Raw genomic sequence first — 22,858 nt, forward strand, 5'->3', positions numbered from 1 at the left:
GACTCCAGCTCCACGTATCTGATTTCACAGTCCTGTTTTCCTGGTCACTCTAGCAGTGTTTGAGATAAATATGGGCTTTCCTTCCCAAGTCTTTATTCATCAAATCTATAGCAGAGGAGCATCACTCCTGAGCATGTACATAAAGTGTAGTCACATTCATCTCAACTAAAAGGGGGATCAGAGATGTACAAGCTGCGCCAACAAGCTACATGTGGCCTGTTAAGCCATGAGCCAAACTGCTGACAATCAGAGTCCAATGAGCACTTCCATAACTGATGTAACATAACTAACAGAAGCGTTCATTGGTGCAGGAGGCCGGAAAGCGGCGAGTGCAGCTGAGAAGTTGTTGCTGCACCTGGGTCCTCTCCTGCCACTCCTCTCTTTGTCCTCCCTCTTGACACTGGTTGTATGTGTCAAGGTCAGGACCCAGAGCAGAGTGCCTGCAGGAGAGGACCCAGGAGTAGGAAGTAAGCTCTAATATACTACTTCCAGGACCTCCTAGGGGTCTCCACTATAATTATCTGCTATGCAGTCTCCAGTATTTGACTTCTCTGGGGGTCTCCAGTACCATTATTATCGTCGCTTGGGTCTGCACTATTATTGTTTGCTCTGAATGAATTATTTGGTTGCTGGGGTGGTATTTATTGCTGTACAGTGGCATTTATAATTTATGGGGTGGCATTTTGTGCTATACTGTAGTTAGGTGATGCATCTAGGGTACTGGTTACTGATGCAGCCCTTTACAATTATGCACTATGACAATATGACCTTTGGACCAACAAAAGTTGCTCACCCCTGTCCTAAATCCTTAGATCAGGAATAGAACAGACTTGTCAACATTGTCAGAAATGTCAACATTTTTGTAATTTATTATATGTTTATTATATGTTATGTTTTACAGAAGGTCAACATGTGACCACTTCAGTTATTGTGAAGCTGCAGGAGGTGCATGCACTGCAGCACTACAGGATTAGCAGTGGAAGCCATTATAATGTAGTACATGATTACTTTTCCCACCTAATTCCAGTAGGTATCGGCTTCAGCCAAAGATAGAAGGACAGTAGGAGAACAGATATATAAGAAGTGATAAGGAAGGGATATGCTCGGCAAGACTAAATCAGGGTACACTCCAGCTTTAATATTAACAATGGAAAAGGCACCAAACTGACCCCATAAACCACATCCTTAAAGTAATTTATCAAGGTGTGTGGCAGTGGCGTAACTAGAAGCTGATGGGCCCCAGTGCAAAGTCTGTGCCAGGCCCCTGACTATAATGTATGGTTTATAGTAATAGTCTTCTCATATGGGAAAGTGACACCATAAGGGCCCCCTAAACCTCTTGGTCCCTGGTGCGATCGCAACCTCTGCACCCCCTTAAAGTTACGCCCCTGGTGTGTGGTAAACAATTTGGACCCCTAAGAAATACTTCCAGGAATGAATACTTAGATTATTTTAAGGGTGGTGGAGGCCCCTTTGGTGAAAAAAGTAGTGGGGGCCCCAAAATAATTAATCAAGCATGATAAATGAGGAACACTTACTCATAGATGCAGGCACCAAAACTGTACTAATTTTGTTATATGTATTATCCATTGCCTCGTTACTTCTAAAATTGTAAAATGGGATGTGTTACCAGGGCCCCTCAGTGCTATAGCTTCTAAGGCTGTTGAAATGAGCAGATTAGGTCTCCTCCCCTGCACTTCTTGCTGCTGCTAGATTACATAGACAGAGGGAGAGAGCAGGGGGTGGGAAATGTTCTGCTCATAGTAACAGCCCTTACATCTACAGTACGTTGGGGCTCTGGAAACAACCATAGGAGCATTTGGGGCTCATGAACATAATTTTAATTGTGGATTTAAGAAGAAAGGAGGCCATGGATAACAAATATAAGAAGATTACCACATGGTTTATCATGATGGATTTTAATTTAGTAAAGTAAAAACTTATTGACAGAGAAACTTATATAATATATACCTAGGCTGCTGCACAACCTCACTCACACTGAAGCTGCTGCAGAATATCATAATACACACATCAAATGCTGATCAATGTAATATATAGCTCAATTGCTGAAGAACAATATAATATACACCCTAGCTGCTGCAGAACCTCAAAATACATGCCTGGGGTGATGCATGCATCATCATACACACTTTAGTTACAGTAGGGCATCCTAATATACACCTCAACTACTGTATATTATAATTGCACCATAGCTACGGCATATCATTATACTACACACTTCAGCTGCTGCAGATCCTCTTAATGAATGACTCAGCTGCTGCGAAACCTCATACTGCATACCTAAGCTGCTGCACAACCTCATACTGCATACCTAAGCTGCTGCAGAACATTATACACTCCTCATCTGCTGCAGAGTATCATAATAAATGCCTGAGCTGCAACAGAAGCTCATGAAATACACGCCTGAGCTTCTGCAGAAACTCCTAAAAAGCTCATAAAATACATGCCGCAGCTGCTGCAGAAGCTCATAACATACATGCCTCAGCTGCTGCAGAAACTCGGTTTCCATAATTCTCCGGTGAATAGGAGTTATGGAAAGAGTGGCTGTTTCCATCACTCTGCACACCCCTGCTTCTGACCTTACATGTAAAGGCACTGCTCAGTCAAAGGTCTATACCGAGTTTACCTGACATCTTTGCGTCTCCATCAGATGCGTGCATTAGATGTGGAGATAGTACTAGTGCCTTTTTCCACATGGTCTGGGAATGCCCACCCATTAAGGATTATTGGTCGGAAATTCATTCCTATATTAATGAGAGTTTGTGTCTCCCTGGTGTCGGTTTCCCTCCGCTGTGTCTCCTTGGTCTGGTTAGCGATATTCTTCAGGCTTAGTTTGAAAGGGTTTGCTTTCGTTTGCTAATGTTCTATGGCAAGAAGGTGATCTTACTTAACTGGATACCTCCTAAACTCCCTACTCTTGCTAAATGGATTGCTCTGATTAATGCAGATCTTCCGGCTTACAAACTTACCTATGCTGCTAGGGGTACCCCAGTTCAAATCTCTTTGATTTGGGATGCATGGCTGGTGGCCCAGACTACCTCATGCGGAAAGGGAGTAGCTTCTGCTTGAGTGCGTTGTGTGTGCGAAGTTGGTTGTGGATCTGCCACCCTAGAGAAGCCGGGAGTATGCTCCTCCAATGTCTGTAATATTTTATAGGGTTTATCTGCACTACTCTTTTTGTACAAATCACGGATGTTCAGTATTGTATAATATATTCCCTTGAGTTAGATGTTTGCTGTTTGTATGTTATTTTTAAAAAAAAATAAAAATAAAGTCTTAAAAAAGGCACTGCTCCTATTTTTATGTCCGCAGTCCTGTGAGTACATTGTGGAAGCCACTTCACTGGAGACTTTCAAGGCTCTGCCCGCTCCTCCAGTGAGGCTCTGTCCACTTTTGCCACTCACTGGTGGAGACCCAGGTGCTTGGGTCCCAGGTACCAACCCAATAAACCCACCCTCCGATGATTACATTTATTTTTTCTCATAGCCATTGCAGTTGACTACCAATGCAGTGTACAGTGTGCCCATTAACTGCTAGTTAAAAAGAAAAATTTGGGGCTAAAATATAGTTGATTAGAAAAAAAAAGTGTTTTTTGATTTTCAATTGATAACAAAAACCCACTGAAACAAATTTGGGAGCTAAATTAGCACTATATCATATAAATATAGTGTAGGGGGTCTGTAATGAGCTCCCTGAAGTACAGGATGGAGCTCACAGACACTCACTGATTCACTTCCTGCCAGCACCACATCATGAGGAAAGAGAAGCTGCAAACTACAAACTACAAGCAGATAAATGATCCGGGGGAGGCAGGCACATATCTGTGAGAACAGATATGTAGCAGAACTGACAGTGTAAAAGTCTCGGTGTAATAGGTGTCTCATGCATGTCATTATTTCTGATCTGTCTCATCGTTTGACTTATTTGTAACTGCTGTGAAAAACACAGGAAATGTAATCCTTTAATACCAGTTTCTAAGGCTGAATTCACATTTGTCTGTGATCGGTCAGAGATCACGGGTGGGAGAAGTGCTCCTAAAGTTATACACATAACTTGTATATATGTTGGTCACTTTTTGTAACACTCACTGATGTACACCACCTAAATATACAATATTGGGGGAAAAGGGAGAAGGATGCAACAGGTATGTGAGTGTTTACTTTAAAACATAACCTTTATTTCATTAATATTGAAGGACAAATTATACAGTGCGTTAGTGGTAAGTGCTGTTATGCACTTATTGAGTGTTGTTCACACTTATCCATTACCACAATTGTTTTACCAACAGATATCGTCAGTAAGAGGGATCTCCTGTATTGTCTTTGACCCCTTTACTGATTATATATCCTACCTTGACTGAGACCTGCCAAAATAAGTGAACATTAAGGAGAAAGTCCCTTATTTGATATGTTTAATTTTAGCGTTTTAGCTCCTTGGGTGATCTCTGGCCACACTTCTTACTTCATAGTAGTGGTAGTATCTCTGCTCCACATGAGTAGTGTTCTCTGTCCTGTTAAGGATTCAACCTGGATTGCATTTTTAATTGGCAATGCTGGCAACCAGTGGTGAGCAGTGACCAGACAATCACCTGACCCCAGATGCTGCTCAGCTGTACATTAGTTTTCCTGTGAAAAGGACCTAGTAAGATAAGTTTAACTAAATGTGGTCATCTAGTCGTGAAAAACTTATCAACCTACATTTAGTAGAGGATTTCTTGTCCAGTTGTCCCCCGAGTATAAAAATGTAGAGGTCAGACATTTTTAACCCTTTTGTAGTAAAAATAATCAAGTTACTCAGTATTACACTGTTGTGTAACAGAGCTGGAAAAATGGTTAAACGTTTTATAGCAATTTTGATGTTGCATGAAGTAAGGGTTTTCCTTTAATTCACCCCTTAAATTTTTTTCAAAGATGTTTGATGTATTTTTACAATTCTGTGTTATCATTCTTATTTTTATTATTAATATTCCATGGTGTAAGCATACTGCATCATGCAACAATACAAGAGGACTTACACTGTGGATATAATGGAGCAGACTTAATTGAAATGTATTTCAGGTTGCTTGTACATTGTAATGCATAGATAATAGCATTAGATGTACAGTTTGTATATTCCTTTATGTAATGAACATTGCCACTCTGATCTTCAATCAATTTTCTCTTGACTATAATCTGACATGCTGTATACAGACCACAGGGAAAGAAGCCTGGATATAATTGTTTCTTTCATTCATCACGTGAGAAATGACTTCTTACCAGACTATTGCCTATGGTATGGCCTTTTCTGTAGCAACTGGAGATGTTATAACCAAGATATTTTTTAATATCTTCATCAAAAAGATGTATTTCCCAGTGGTGAGTCTCTGCGAGTCTCGTAGTTATACAAAAGTTAAATCCTTTTTTGAGAACAGATGTTTGAGCACCTGTTAGGGAATGGTGCATTAAGTTGATGATCTATATCTTCCCTTTATTCTGCACAGTTTCCTCTCCAGGTATTTCTCCCTCCCCTGGACAAGTCTCTGTATCCCCATTTCTGACGAGAAAAAAGCTGAAGTAGTGATTTGCTTTCCTGTTTGGTTTGACTAGTTGTCTGCCTCAATTTCAGACGTTTCACTTAGTTGTGAGGCTGAATGCACACAACTTTTCCTTCCCTCCATTCCAAAGTTACGAATGGAGGTTTAAAGGGGTATTCCAGGAATCAGCATAATTCATATGCAAATGGGTACTAAAAATATAAGCTAATGTGTAATTGGTTGTTATTTAAAATTTTGATCGCCTTAGCAGAAAAATGCTGATGACATGCACTGTAATGAAGAATTAAAATGCTACTGGCCCTTTAATCAGTCCATTAATTTCCTCCGCGCGGTCCATAGCATAACAGAAGATGGCCACTGGTCACATGTCCACATCACATGTCCTGCACCTGCCTGGGCAGGTCATGTGATCACCACTACGTTTGGCTGTAGTCGGTTGGTTGCAATGCATCCAGTATGGCCGGTGTGTGGTGATGGCAGTTACACATCATTACTATGGTAACAGAGCAAGAAAACCTGTTACATCATCACTGGGAGCAGAACATAAGAGGGAGGAGGAGTTACTGAAAACTAAAGGATCATGGGACTTGTATTTTCCAGTGGCAGCCATCTTAGTGATAACTCCACCTACTTTAGAGAGGCCATAAACTTTGTAAATCATAAAATCAAACTATTTAAGCTCCATTTTGTGACTAATGATATTGAGTATTGTTGTATTCATTTATTTATATCATCATGGGTTTTTGTGTCAGACGTTCATATTCCCGGAATACCCCTTTAACATATATCAGTTAAAAATGCCATTGACATTCATGTAAATTTTATGTCATCCATTATCCATGGGGTTTTTTCAATCGTTGGAAAAGTACTGCAGTTATTTTTTCTGTCCAAAAAACGCATGCCTAAACAGAACATCTACATTGATGTCAATGGGATTTTTAAGTGATATGTTAAATCTGCATTAAATTTCCATTCTTTTTTTTTTTTTTTTTTTTGGTAGTGAGAAATGAGCCTTACACTGTTATATGAAATAAAGGTTATGTTTTATTGTAAACACTCGCACTCTAGTTACGCCCTTTACACACCCCCCCCAGGAACAATGTTTAAAAAAATGATGCCAACATAAAACAGGGAAATGGTAAATTAGTAAGTTACTGAGGTAGAACTGCGGTACTCTAACAAAATAGAAAACTTTTCATTTTGGAAATGGTGTAATTTCACATTTTTACCAAATTCCTATTCTTTGATAAATAGATGCAAATAATAAAAACCACATTTTTTAACTAACATGAAGTACAGTGGGCCATGAGAAAACATAGTCAAAATGACATGGATATGTTAAAAAGTTCCCAAATTATAACAATGTCATATCCTAACAATTGGCTAGAATGGTGAAAAGAAGGTTTGATAGCAAGGGGTTAAAAAGGGATGTAAATACTCAAGGTAGACCCACCAGCTAATGCCCTTGTACATTTGTTTACACCAATTTGTAAATAAATGTTCAAGCAAGTAACTAGAATACTTTAAACACATCATATGTCATAACAGACATATTGCTGAATGCCTGGAAGCCCCAAGCAAATTAGCTTGACACCATAAACACTGAAATTCATATGTCACATCACAGCTTCATGAGGGAGAACAAAGACTACATGTCATATACCAATTTCTTTTATGGCCATTTACTTATTGAGCTATTTATTTATATGTAGCATGGAATATGAAGATTATAAAATTAAATTTACACAAAAATGTTAGCCTTCTAATTAAAATGCCTCCTAATGAAAGCTTAACTTCATTAGCATTAATACATTTCACATATGTCTTAATTGGTAACAAAGAATGAATTAACAATACCCATAATCCATCTTTAAAAAAAAAATTCAATTTGCATTAACTCTAAGTCCAATAATGCTTCATAGATTTTCCATAATCCTCCAAGTGTTCCATACTTTGTTTACACACCTTAACTACCATGCAACCCGATTTATAAAGGATTGTTATGGATCCAGGATTACCCATAAAACCCTGGATAAAGAGGTCCCACTGGGCACATTCTAAAATGCCATTAGGATCACATTAGGTGTAAATAATGCAGCACTTTTTTTTACATATTTATCTTTTATATCTAGTACCCATTATGGCCCACTGGATCTTAATAACAAACTTGTAGCACAGAAACCCATCCTCATAACACATCATTTCTTAATTCAAAAATAAAAGCAAGAACAGTTAATTTATTGTAAATAAGCATTTTACTACATAAGCAAATATGCTAGTCATAAACAACTATAATCAAAATTGGGAAAGCAAATAAAACATAAATAACTAATTAGATTTTTTTCTCTTTTTTACAAATTAAAATAACCTATTTAATACATGGATGATATAAACAGATCAAAGATTTAGCAGACCCGTTTAAAGCAGAATGAAAGCAAAAATCTACATCAATCATGAGACCCATGAATTAAGGGGAGTTGTTTAAATGTCCCTTTTATAAGGGACATTTAAACAACTCCCCTTATACAAAAATGAAGAACCTGTAAATCAAAGTATTGTTAATAAAGTCAATGAAAAATGCATACAAGGCATTAAAAGCATTTTGAAAAGATAAAATACCTAAAGTGACTTATTTGATTCTCTAAAAGCACTGAAAGACGTTCTTTAATATCTTCAAACCGATCTCGCTCCTCAACTGTAACAGTCCCAATTCCATCAGGCCTGTAAAACAGAACAGTAATTACTGGACTGTTACAGTGTTAAATACTAGTGTCTACACAATATTAGTGAGTTCATATAGAAAGTTTATAGTATATTCAATCGGATTCAATTAAGGTTATGTGGTTTTCACTATGTAAGGCTCACTGGTAGAAAAGCCTAAGCTAGACATACAATGGCTTCTCAATAATCTAGAATATCAGCACAAAGTTATTTATGAACAACATTTTCAAGTGTTTATTTATGTTGATGTTGATGATTATGGCTTTTACAGCCAAGGAAAACCCAGAAGTCTTTATTTCAGAAAAACTGAATAAATAACCCAAAAACACGTGCAAAGGTTTCCTAAGCATTTTAAAAAAGTCCCTTAGTCAACAAAATCATGGGGAATATTTCTGACTCGACAGAAGTCCAGAAGGCAGCCATTGACACACTCCACAAGGAGGGTAAGCCACAAAAGGTCATTGTTAAAAGAAGCTGGCTGTTCACAGAGTACTTTATCAAAGTATATTAATGTAAAGTTGAGTGGAAGAAAAAAAAAAGTGTGGTAGAGAAAAGTGTACAAGCAACCTGGGATAACTGCAGCCCTAGTAGGATTGTTAAAAAAAGGCCATTCAAAAATTTGGAGGACATGCTGCTGGAGTCAGTGCTTCAAGAGCCACCACACACAGATATATACAGGACATGGGCGGTTGCTCAGTGGTCCAAGTTGTTGTTTTCATATTAAAGTAAATTTTGCATTTCATTTGGAAATGAAGGTCCCAGAGTCTAACGGAAGAGTGGAGAGACAACAATCCAAGCTGCTTCAGGTCTGGTGTGAAGTTTCCACACTCAGTGATGGTTTGTGGAGTTATCATCTGCTCTTGTAGGTCCACAGTGTTTTATCAAGACCAAAGTCATTGCAGCCATCTACCAGGAAATTTTAGTGCATTTCATGCTTCCCTTTGCCGACAAGCTTTTTAGAGATGGAATTTTCATTTTCCAGCAGGCACCTGCCCACACTGCCAAAAGTACTTGGTTTAATAACCTAGGTGTAACTGTGCTTGAGGTTGAACATGCCTGAGCTTAACCTCATAAGCTAAGGATGTTAACCCACAAACTCCCTTTTTTTTCAGTTTCAGAAAACCAATTTTAAAATTTGTATTTTATTCATGTGAGACTTTCCCAGAATTTCCCAATAATGCTGATCAGAATTCAATGTTTTGCATTAGGCAAGCTTGCCCCAGGGCAGTGGTGGCGAACCTAAGGCACGCGTGCCAGAGAGGGCACGCAGAGCCCTCTCCACAGGCACGCGCATCATCTCCCCAGTCTCATCAAAGTCGGAGCTCCGGCCAGGATCTGTCCTTTACAGCCTCAAGCTCCTCCTCTTCAGCCCGGGAAGATAAGCACAACAGAACGAGGAGTGAGAGCCCATAGAAGGAAACGTACAGCATCAGAGAAGAAGATAAGATGTCAGGAGCTGCTGGGTCTGTTGTGTGTGCTTTTCACATCAGCAGTTCATTGATAGAGCTACAAATGCCTTCAGAGGTTCTGTCAGGTGGCTTTGGGACACTATACCAACTATAGATAACTATGATTTAGTGTCCCAAATCGCCCAGTATGACAGCTGTCTGTTGCCACCTACACTCACCGGCCACTTTATTAGGTACACCATGCTAGTAACGGGTTGGACCCCCTTTTGCCTTCAGAACTGCCTCAATTCTTCGTGGCATAGATTCAACAAGGTGCTGGGAGCATTTCTCAGAGATTTTGGTCCATTTTGACATGATGGCATCACACAGTTGCCGCAGATTTGTCGGCTGCACATCCATGATGCGAATCTCCCGTTCCACCACATCCCAAAGATGCTCTATTGGATTGAGATCTGGTGACTGTGGAGGCCATTTGAGTACAGTGAACTCATTGTCATGTTCAAGAAACCATTCTGAGATTATTCCAGCTTTATGACATGGCGCATTATCCTGCTGAAAGTAGCCATCAGATGTTGGGTACATTGCGGTCATAAAGGGATGGACATGGTCAGCAACAATACTCAGGTAGGCTGTGGCGTTGCAACGATGCTCAATTGGTACCAAGGGGCCCAAAGACTGCCAAGAAAATATTCCCCACACCATGACACCACCACCACCACCAGCCTGAACAGTTGATACAAGGCAGGATATATCGATGCTTTCATGTTGTTGACGGCAAATTCTGACCCTACCATCAGAATGTTGCAGCAGAAATCGAGACTCATTAGACCAGGCAACGTTTTTCCAATCTTCTACTGTCCAATTTCGATGAGCTTGTGCAAATTGTAGCCTCAGTTTCCTGTTCTTAGCTGAAAGGAGTGGCACCCGGTGTGGTCTTCTGCTTCTGTAGCCCATCTGCCTCAAAGTTCGACGTACTGTGCGTTCAGAGATGCTCTTCTGCCTACCTTGGTTGTAACGGGTGGCGATTTGAGTCACTGTTGCCTTTCTATCAGCTCAAACCAGTCTGCCCATTCTCCTGTGACCTCTGGCATCAACAAGGCATTTCCGCCCACAGAACTGCCGCTCACTGAATGTTTTTTTCTTTTTTGGACCATTCTCTGTAAGCCCTAGAGATGGTTGTGCGTGAAAATCCCAGTAGATCAGCAGTTTCTGAAATACTCAGACCAGCCTTTCTGGCACCAACAACCATGACACTTCAAAGGCACTCAAATCACCTTTCTTCCCCATACTGATGCTCGGTTTGAACTGCAGCAGATTGTCTTGACCATGTCTACATGCCTAAATGCACTGAGTTGCTGCCATGTGATTGGCTGATTAGAAATTAAGTGTTAACGAGCAGTTGGACAGGTGTACCTAATAAAGTGGCCGGTGAGTGTATATACTGGTCTGTGCCTGAATCGCTCATCACTTGCATCAGGCGGCCCATGAAGCCAGCATAGCTTCACAGCAGGCAGAGCATGCACAATGTGGCCGGGTGCTATGCTGCATCACTGGCCGCACGGTGCATGTGATAAGTATGTATGTGGCCAAAGACAGCTGTCATACGTGTGATCCCAAATCCACCTGTGCCCACACCTTCCACCCCACAACAACCACCACTTTGTCCCACAGATCCCCTGCCAAATTGGATTCCTTAAACCTTAACCTCATAACGGAAAATAGCACCAAAAGATCAAAATACCACTTTGTAATACAAAGTGATCAAAAGTCTGTACGGTCCTCAAAATGGTAGCATTAAAAACATCAGGTCACCTCGGAAATAATTACACTATACACAGCTCCGTACACTGAAGTATGAAAAAGTTAGCGCCCAAAATGGCAAAATAAATAATTCTTTTTCTGTACAGGTGGTTTCATTTTTGTAAATGTATGGAAATATTATAAAACCTATATAAGTTTAGTATCCCCGTGATCGCACCGACCTAAAGAATATATGTGACGTGTCATTTGTGGTGCACAGTGAAAGCTGTAAAATCCAAGCCCACAAGAAAATGACACAAAAGCATTTTTTCACCAATTTCACTGCATTATGCAGAAGACAAACAGTCACAAAGCTCTTTGCATGGAAAAAAAAAGTTAGATTTTTGAAAGTAGTGAGTGAAAAATCAAAATGCAAAAACAAAAAAGGTATTTTGGTCCTTAAGCAGGCTAACTTATCCTAGTCCCCCAGTCCCTTCCTCTACTCAAGAATGCTATCAATCAATCAATGTTAATCAGTATATGGCAGTAATATTCCACACTGAATGGCAGTAATACAGTATTCATCACTATATTAGCTTCTAGTATAGTGTTATTATTGGTAATGTTGGCCTTTCTATAGTGTTCTTTATAACCAGAATTATGCTATTTATGTGGTTGTAATGGTGGCGCCATGATGTCAAAGTGTGTTTGTCTTTAGAACAAAAAAGGAAAGAAGATGTGTATATAGGACAAAAAATACTTTATTGAATAATATACATGTTAAAAACACTAAAAAAGCTAAAAAAGCTTAACAATACAAATCCTGTGTGTCGGGCAGAGTAGAGCATATAATAGGACGGCAATATACTGACAGAGCTCCAATAAACAATTAAATAAAAGAAATGTCAAGAAAATCAAATGATGTTGGAGCAAAGAAAGTGCATAAGTGCCAAGTTAAATATTATAAATATAATAACATAGTAATGAATAGTTTACAAATCAAGTGAGCCCATATAAGACACAGGAGAGGAGCCCCACGCGTATCGCCTGGCAAGCAGGCTTCCTCAGGGGATATCCATGTGTGCCGACCCCATTCAATCAGTTGGGCAGAATGGAGAGGTCAGAGGGATCACTGCACCTTGACACCCCAAGGTCAAGTGCTTGCTGTGCAAGGATGATGTGACCGTCTTATGCACTGATCAACGGTTGTTGACTGCACTCATCCAGACATGCAAGGAATTCAGATAGGCTTCAGGGGCCATGGTCAACTGCAGGAAGTCAGATGCCATACTTTTTGGGGAATGTAAACTTGCTTCCTCTTCCCCTTTCGTCTTCACAATCCAACAGGACTTTATTCTAGTACAGAAAAGAAAGAGCAGCCCTAAAGTCCTGGCAAGACGCTTGGCCAAAATGAATCAGACTAGGCAGAATTAGCCAGACTGTCATGTACAAGAAACCTTGCAAGAGGGGTAAAGGCATCTCAACATCCCCATTTTGCTTTGGATTGCCTTTGTTCATTTTTGACCATTTATAACACTGTTTGAGGACTGTTTTAACTCCATAGCGCAATAAGACGTAACCTTACGTCTTGCTGCGCATGGGGGAGTATGAAGAGGGCTCACGGGCTGAGCCCTCTTCATACTCACCGGGCATTTGCTTCATAATGAAGCAAATGCCCGTCACTAGCACCCTTTAATCGCCGCCGCATCTTGGCTTTAACCCTTTAATCGCCGCCACCATCTTGGCTCCGATTTTCGCTCCCTGTGACTTTATCGGGGTGCGACGATCCGTTGCCATGGCTATCATGTTTTAGGCTATTTAAATGTGCGATTTGCACATTGTCATAGATGGTGTGCAAAATCCCCATATACTGCCATACTGCAGTATGGCAGTATATGATAGGATCAATCAGACAACCTAGGGCTAAAGTACCCTAGGGAGTCTGAAAAATAGCAAAAAAAAATTAATGAAAAAAAGGAAAAAAAAATGATATTAAAAAAACATAAAAATTCAAATCACCCCCCTTTCCCCAGAACTGATATAAATATAAACAAACAGTAAAAATCATACACACATTAGGCATCACCGCGTCCAAAAAATGCCCGATCTATCAAAATATAATAACCGCTTTTCACTGCTTTTAACCTCATAACGGAAAATAGTGCCCGAAGTCGCAAATGGCATTTTTTTGCCATTTTGAAAAATTCTATAAAAAGTGATCAAAAGGTCTTACAGTTCTAAAAATAAAAGCATTGAAAAAGTCATCAAAAGTCGCAAAAAATGACACCACCAACAGCTCCGTACACCAAAGTATGAAAAAGTTATTAGCGCAAGAAGATGGCAAGATGAAGATTTTTTTTTCTGTACAGGAGGTTTTAATTTTTGTAAATGTATGAAAACATTTTAAAACCTATACAAATTTGGTATCCCCGTGATCGTACTGACCCAATGAATGAAAGAGACATGTCATTTGGGGATCACAGTGAAAGCTGTAAAAACCAAGCCCACAAGAAATGGCGCAAATGTGTTTTTTCATCATTTTCACCGCATTAAGAATTTTTTTCCCAGTTCCCAGTACATGGCATGGAATATTGAATACAACCACTACGAAGTGCTATTTGTTACGCAGAAAATAAGCCATCACACAGCTCTTTACACGGAAAAATAAAAAAGTTATAGATTTTTGAATGTGGGAAGTGAAAAATAAAAACGCAAAAACGAAAAAGGGCCTGGTCCTTATGGGATTAGGGAAAGTCCATGCCTTGCTTCTTCTTCCATGCCCTTTGGTATGGTCTTGAATAGAGCAAATGGCACAATTGGTTATTATGTTACCTTCCAGAAACGGCAAGATACAAAAGATGGGATCCAATTTCAATTCAATTATGGAATGCTTTTTTTTTTTTTTCTTTGGATTTAAACCAGTATCTATAACTATTGGGTAATTTTCATAACAGATGGATTATACCAGCATCCTGTCTCAAACACTTATGGCATCTGGAGTCTTATATTATACATTAGTTGTCCTGTTTTCCTGTATACTCTATGCAGAATATGACGTTATGAATCTTTCTGGAAATTTTGTCCCACTGTGGCTTGTTGATGCGTCAAGGTCATCCAATTTGAAAAAATTCTAAAATTTTGATTATGTTTTAAAATGTTGTATGTCAATCAAATCTTATGTTAGGAAAAGTGTAGTAGGAAATGTGTGGTAGTATCATGTTAGCCAACAAAATGTGGAAGTGCCATGTTAGCCAACAAAATTATTCTGTGATATATTTTTTAAAAGTAAATTATTAAACAGAATAGTAAAATCATCTTAAAACAAAACTACTCACCATCCAGAACTCAAAAGCCTGGCCAATCCCAAAAAATATGGATGATGGTGCTCTTTTCCACTCTACATCTCCAAAACTTTAGCATGAATGTAATAATAGAATGATAATTTCTTTATTTATATAGCGCACACAGAGTTTACCAAGTCGCTGTAGTATTCATGATGTGTATCATATGAGGTATATGGTACCAATGCAGCACTAATTTATACAGATTTTCTTTTTACATCATATCAAAGTATGTATCCATATGACCAGCGAAATATACAACTACCGTATTATCTCATGTAAAGGGAATCCACTAGTAAAGTTATTAATACCCAGTAAATAAACTACTTCAGTCTTCTGGTATTTGCACATTTTATTTAAACTCTGTATAGAAGGGATTTCCAAGGAGTTATCTCCTCTCTAGGAGGCCCGTTTGGTTTCAGGGAGTCAAATCTATGCAAGTGCAGGGTGTGCTGCTCAACTATATTTATCAGCTGGAGCAGTCCCACATGGCTAATAGGTTTGCCAAGGCAGCTGTCATACATGCAGAAATTTAGAGATGGTATAGTAAAATAAATCATGTGACAGATAAGATGTCAGGGAGAGATGTCAAACAAACAGATAACTAGGCTGCTTATGCTAAACTTCTACAACTCAATGGATGGCTTACCTTGCACCAACATTTTACACCAGAATTTTATTGGAGTGCTGGCTAACACAGTCACATCTTAAACCATAGCTTTTCTTGGTAATGTCGCACACTTTTTTATCCAAGTCACATCTCTTTTCAAACTAGCATTAAAAACTAACAAAACTGTGTATAAACTGGACAAAAATATGACAAAGATCTGTCCAAAACAAAACAGTAAGTGTGGGTCATTATGTTAATGCAGTAAACTCTGCATCCTAAGTACAGGATCTAGATGTTGGACCTTAACTGCTCGGATATTGATGATCAGTCCATCAGTGAAAAAGAAAAACTCCTTGTAAAATACAAAATAATTATTGCAGATGAAAAAATTAAAAATAAGTACTATTGACTTGCAAAAAAATTTTATATTTTTGCTGTAAAGTCCTGGGAATCTCAAACAATCCTAATGTATCAGGTGGAATATGTGTTTAAAATTAGAAAAAAGTACATAAAGGTGATCTGATAAAAGATGAAGTATATCTGTTTTTTTTAAATGACACCTTGACTCACCATGTTAAAAGATGTAACATGACTATACGTGTTGAAATTTAACTGTCTGCCTTGGTTGTCAGAAAAGATTTGGTACCTTAATAAGAAGTAAATATTGCTGTCATATTTAAAGTTACTTGGGCATTTCAAAGCTGTGACACAGAAGAGCCAGAGGAGAAAGTAATGACAAGTGAGAAGGAAGACACAGGGGAATGTCAATTCATACAAGCTTGGTAATGTCTGATTTATTGAACAGAAAGGTAAGTCCATGTCATTCACTTATTTTCATCTGCACAATTGTTTCATCATCATAACCATGAACATTTGGAAACTACAATATGTTTAAAACTTATGTAAATGTTGAGAATATATTCACATTTATAAAGTAAAAGCCCCTGTGGTATTAAATGGGGTTTCAGACAAAAATCTAAATTGGGGGCATGTGCATAACATGAGAGAATATTTAGTACCCAATTAGTACCCAATTTTAACACAAAAAAATGTGAAAACCTATTAACTTGAGTATAAGGTTAGGTAAATGCATTGGTCACAGCATCCAGCCAGTATAAAAATGACTAGCCCATATCCCCCAGTATGGGCTATCCCTCAGCCTGCAAGCCCCTGCTTTTAATAAAAAAAATTTAACACTGTACTCACCTTTCCCGACACCCCCCGCAGCTCCGTGTGAAGAGGAGATGGGGGGGGGGGGGAAGGGGCTTAACCTGTAATGTGCTGCATCACACAGGCAGCTCTGTAGCCTCTACCTGTGCTGTGCCTTGCACCATGCAGGACACAGCTCGTCCTCACAGGAACTAAAGATTGAAGACGTGCACAGTGTGTGTGGGCCCCCGTCAGATTTCTGGGCCCTAGCACTTGCCCAGATATGCCGGGTGCTGGAGCCGGGCCTGACGACTACCAGGGTATTGGCCATTTAAGAAAAAAAAATAAGGCTAGGTGAATGTTGACACTAGGCATTACACCATGTCACGAATATGTTGTTAGGCGCATATTCACATTATATTACCACTGGGTGTGACTGTGGTCAGAACAATGGGTAACATCTACAAAAACAATATTTTGCAGTTATAGGAATGGAAATTGGTTGCCTTACAGCACTTGTCTGTATAATCTTATTTTACTATGTTTTTAACATAAATGCAACTGCTCTAAAGATTCCATTTCAGATTTTGGAACATCAATTCACTCAGGCGACTTTGACATGAATGTAACTGCGCCATGACCAAGGCAGTTGACCACATGGCAGGGATATACGGTAGGACATGTCCTACATTTGGTTGCATTTGTGGCACGACCACTTGGCTTTCTGTAAAAAGATGAGTGAGGAGCGCTCTTTCGCACTCGACCGTGTTCTACGCCATGGTTCTCCTGGTGTTCTGGGAAGGCATGGCTCATAGGACTAGTTAATAACAGTAGTTGATAGGATAGTTTTATTAATTATTTTTTTTCTTTATAAAATTAGCCAATAAATGAAAAATGTGAAAAAATATGCTTTTTTGACATTTTTCCATTTAAAGGTTTTCTTAATAAGTAGTAAACCTTAATAAGCAAATGCAGAGGGTGCATGTGCTTTTAAAATTCTGAAAACCATAAGCCAATTCTTTTCTGCAGCTCCTTCTATGATTCTTATATAGCCGTATGGCAGTCATGCAGGAGTTAATTGAAAAGTTTGAGGACACTGAAAATATGTAGGCAAGTTGGGAGATGCCTAAGGACTATGGCCATGTTTTGCAGCGAGTCCTTCTCATCCTATAGCAACAGATACACTTCTTACAGAGAGCAACAGAATCAGGAAGATGTAGTAATGTGTGGGTCTTTAGACCAGTTCAGAGTAGAACTAGACAGTTCTCTGATGCACCATATTTATAACAATGTCTGATGCTGGATAATCTGGTGCAGTATAAGACTGGTGAGACGTAATTTGCACTTCCTATTAGTTAGTCTAGTTTACTGCACCACAATATTAAATTTCTCAAGTTATGTTCTGGCGTGGCTATGATCCCCTTTACCAAGGACACCCTTTTTTCGGAAATGAGGAAAAACAGCCAAAAAACCTACAGTAAATGTGGCACGCGGTATTTCAGGTGCAAATGATCCAGTTTCCTGGCATAGACAGATTGATACACCTCCCCAAATATGTCTATAGTCTTGTATAAATACAACAGTAGCAACAAAACGTTCAATTGTACATAATTAGGCTTGATTACTATTTTGATGAACTAAAATAAAAAGAAATGAACAATAAAAAGACACATTAATAAAAGGATCTATGGAATTCTAAATGATTCTAAAATTAGCTCTATTAGCTATTAACGAGAGAGTGCAATGAGGTACATTTTCTCAATTTTACAAATGCTATTTAGCTAGGTCAGAATAGTAATCATTACCATTTTACTAGGTTAATTGGAAACATTTTTCATTTCATTTTTTCTTCATTACTTAATTATGAATAAAGATAATAGGAAATGAATGCAGGTTTCAAGTCAAGGCTTTGCAACAAAAATTGCATTCCAATTAAATAAAAAAATAAACTTAATTGCTTGTAGTGAAGTGAGTAATTGCAACCAGATCACAAACTGCATCCAGATCACAGCCACAAGAGAAGTATATTGCACCCGGGCACGGTGTCACCGAACCATGACAGAGGCGGGCTGACATACCACACCCCACCCCTCTGGTCTTGCAATGGAAAAGAGAGGGGTGATGAGCACTTACTCCCCCCCTCCCTTCTCAACCTGGCCCTGTGATAACCTGAGATTCGGTCCTAGCAAGCACACTACTGTGTGAATAAGGCCTGACAATTAGGTGTCACTATAAAACCATAAGATTTATGCTATAAATAATTTTTTATTTTTGGCCGGAACACTGAACAGCTGCGTTCTGCCCTTTCAGGCACCTCATGCCATAATCATTCAGCACTGCCCAATGTTGCACACCCTACTATGAGATACCTTTGTATTGTCCCCTGACGATTCCACATAAGCCTAACATTGCATGTCGATTGGGACTGCTCTATAAGGTAGGTTTGAACCACAGCTAGTGATAATATTCATAGGTTCTGTGCGCATTGCCTGTGTGGTTTAGGTGACTACTAGAGATGAGTGAACACACTCGTCCGAGCTTGATGCTCGTTCGAGCATTAGCGTACTCGAAACGGCTCATTGCTCGGACGAATATTTCGCCAGCTCGAAAAAATGGCATCTCTCGCCGTTTTGATTTTTGGCGGCCAGAAAGAGAGCTAATCACAATCCAGGAGATTCTGCACTCCACCCAGCATCACGTGGTACACTTACAGGTCGATAGCAGTGGTTGGCTGGCCTGATCAGGTGACCCCGGAATAGACTAGCCACTGCCCGCATCATTCTTTGTCTGGATGCTGTTAGGGAGAGAGCTGCTGCTGCTGCAGGGATAGCGTTAGGGTGTTATATTAGCTTACTGTTAGGCAGGAGTGAGTCTACAAGAACCCAACAGCCCTTGTTAGGGATAGAATATTTTTTTTTTCTTTGCTTGTGGCTGGGCTTGCTGGCACTAGTAGTGCAGCTAGTACCATATTGTGACGAATTTGCAGGGAGACTTGCGAACGTTCTATTTAGCTCTTAGTGACACACATATCCATCTCAAACACCTAAGTGGGACAATTTATTAGGGGTTTGATTGAATTAGGCACAGTCTGACGATTTTTTTTTGACTTTTCAAAACTGAAAGTCATCACGGGCACAGCACAAAATCCTGTTGTGTGCTGTCAGTGTAGGTTAGAAACTAGCCATAGCAATCATCATCATCTTCTGTGGTTGCTGTGTGATCTCTTCTGATCGTTTTGTTAAAAAACAAAAACCATAAAATACACAAAAAAACCCACCAAAAATAAAAAAAACACGACCCCGAGGGCTAGGGGTAGGGGTAGAGGACGAGGGCGTCCAACTACTGCAGGGGTCAGAGGCCGTGGTCCTGGGCGGGGTGAGACACCACCTGCTGATGAGGGAGCAGGGGAACGCCGCAGAGCTACACTCCCTAGGTTCATGTCTCAAGTTACTGGGACTCGTGGTAGAGCACGGTTGAGTCCAGAACAGTGCGAATAGGTGATGTCGTGGATTGCGGACACGCAGTCCACCCATGTCACCGAAATCAGCACTCCTCCAGCTCCTCCACCTCAGCCTCCTTCCCCCCAGTCTGCCCCCTCCCAGGAAAATTTGGCATTTGAACAGGCATACTCTGAGGAACTGTTTTCTGGACCCTTCCCAGAGTCACAAACCACTTTTCCGGTTGCTGCTGAGCTCTTTCCCGATGCCCAGGTTTTCCACCGGTTGCAGTATGTGGGTGATGATGACATTGTTGACGTAGTGGAAGAAGTGTGTAAAAATGAGGAGACACGGTTGTCAGACAGCGGTGAAGTTGTTGTCAGGGCAGGAAGTCCGAGGGAGGAGCAGACTGAGGGATCAGAGGATGATGAGGTGACAGACCCAAGCTGGGTTGATGGGCCGGGTGAACACAGTGCTTCTGAGACGGAGGTGAGTCCTCGACGAGAACAGGATGGAAGAGGCAGTGGTGGGGCCAGACAGAGAGGCAGAGCCTCTTGCGGAGCGCAAGAGGAAATACAGTGCAACCCACCCACACGCCCAAGCCCTCAACGTCCACATCTCCAAATTACTCAGCCTGGAGATTCTGCCCTATAGGCTGGTAGAGACCGAGGCCTTTCGCAACCTCATGAACCTCATGGCGGCGGCCGCCCCTCGCTATTCGGTCCCCGGCCGCCACTACTTTTCCCGATGTGCCGTCCCAGCCCTGCACCAGCATGTGTCAGACAACATCAACCGTGCCCTGACCAACGCAGTTTCTGACAAGGTCCACCTGACCACGGACATGTGGACGAGTGCTGCCGGGCAGGGCCACTATATATCGCTGACGGCACATTGGATTAACTTGGTGGAGGCTGGGACCGAGTCTGACCCTGGGGCTGGTCATATACTGCCGACGCCGAGGATTGCGGGGCCTACCTTGGTCCAGGTCTCTCAGGCCTACTATGCCTCCTCCTCCGAATTACCATCCGTGGGCATGGCGCCATCAGTCGCGATAAAAGGCACACCGCCCAAGAGCTATTACAGGGCATCACGGCGCAGACTGATCTGTGGCTGGCACAGCTGAACCTGAAGCCAGGCATGGTTGTGTGTGACAACGGCCGTAACCTGGTGGCGGCTCTGCAACTCGGCAGACCTCCTCAAGACATACCCCAATCTGTCTGATTTGCTCACGAAGGAGCGCCGCATCTGTGCACATTTCAGGAAGTCCAGCACAGATGCTGCCACTCTCAGGGCAGTGCAGCGCCGCCTCCAACTGCCCGCTCACCAACTGTTGTGTAACGTGCCCACGAGGTGGAATTCAACATTAACCATGTTATCCAGAGTTTACCAGCAGCACAGAGCGATTGTAAACTGCTAGATGTCAACTTCCACCAGAACTGGTAGTCAGGTCAGCTTCCTCAAGTCTACAATGAGGAGTGGACGTGGATGTCTGATATCTGTCAGGTGCTGAGTAACTTTGAGGAGTCAACACAGATGGTCAGTGGCGATGCCGCCATCATCAGCCTCACCATCCCGCTGCTTGGCCTGTTGAAAAACTCTCTGGTCAGCATGAAGTCAGAAGCTTTGCGCTTGTCACAAGAGACGGGGGAAGAAGATTCCCTTATTGATAGCCAAAGTACCCTCAGGTCTGTTTCTCAATGCATATCGGAGGAGGTGGAGGAGGATGAGGAGGAAGAGGAGGAGACTGTTGGCAAGACAGAAGAGGGCAGCATTGCTCAGTCCTTCACTGTTCAGCGTGTATGGGCAGAAGAGGAGGAGGAGGAAATGGACAGTCAGGCCAGTGAGGGGAGTGAATTCTTGCGCGTTGGGACCATGGGGCATATAGCAGATTTCATGCTAGGCTGCCTATCCCGTGACCCTCGCGTTCAAAGAATTTATTCCAGCACCGATTATTGGGATTACTGCTCTGGAAATGATTCCCTTTAAAAGCGTATTTTATATGCAACGCGTTTCGGCCCGGGAAACGGGCCTTCGTCAGGCATGCGTTTTTATCTAGCGCTACAAGGTGAGCGCATTAACCACAGTTTTAAGCAATTGTCATTTTCTCTTGATCTACTACACTAGAAAAGCGCCGGTTTGTCTCCCTTCTCTTTCTTTCTCCCCTGATATTTGTTCCCACCTCGAGTAATCAAAATCTCGAGGGGATCTTAGAGAGGGGCTCCAAACCTTTTCAACATCCCTGGAGAGGAATGGATTGTGAGAATGCATGAATACCAGCAGGCCCTGGTGCACAAGCTGAAACAGTATTTCCTTTCTGACAGCGCTAGCGGCAGAGGGCGTACTTCCTTGTGGGACAGCGAGGGAGCGTAGGCGAGCAGGCAGCTTGTCCAGCACTGGCAGGGGTACGCTTTACAAGGCCTTTGCCAGTTTTATGTCACCCCAGCAAGACACTGTCACCTGTCCCCAGTCTCGGCAGAGTAGGGTTGATCTTTACAGAAAGATGGTGAGGTAGTATGTAGCTGACCATACCATCGTCCTAAATGATCACACACCTCCCTACAACTACTGGGTTTCAAAGCTGGACATGTGGCACGAACTGGCGCTGTACGCCTTGGAGGTTCTTGCCTGCCCTGTCGCTAGCGTGTTGTCTGAGTGGGTTTTCAGTGCAGCTGGTGGCATCATCACCGATAAGCGTACACGCCTGTCGACTGACAGCGCTGACAGGCTGACGCTTATCAAGATGAATAAAGCCTGGATTTCTCAGGATTTCCATTCTCCACCAGGTGAAAGAAGCTCAACCTGAATTATGTATGCACTCCTCCTCCTCATTTTCCTCCTTCTCCTCCTCTTTGTACACTAAAGCAGAGGAAACTGGATTTTTTTTGCCAGGGCCAACT

General features: G+C 41.2%; 1 protein-coding gene across 12 annotated transcripts in view; it reads right to left on the minus strand.

Annotated features, from left to right (window-relative positions):
* CADPS2 (calcium dependent secretion activator 2) overlaps positions 1-22,858 on the minus strand; it is a 295,527-nt gene that overhangs the window by 129,824 nt on the left and 142,845 nt on the right. For all 12 annotated transcript variants that reach the window (XM_072147011.1, XM_072147001.1, XM_072147004.1 and 9 more), the window contains exon 14: positions 8,174-8,275. In XM_072147011.1, the coding sequence (XP_072003112.1) occupies positions 8,174-8,275 (102 nt within the window). The remainder of the gene's footprint in view (positions 1-8,173; positions 8,276-22,858) is intronic.

This window comes from Engystomops pustulosus, chromosome 4 (genome assembly GCF_040894005.1).
Source record: "Engystomops pustulosus chromosome 4, aEngPut4.maternal, whole genome shotgun sequence".
Taxonomy (NCBI): domain Eukaryota; kingdom Metazoa; phylum Chordata; class Amphibia; order Anura; family Leptodactylidae; genus Engystomops; species Engystomops pustulosus.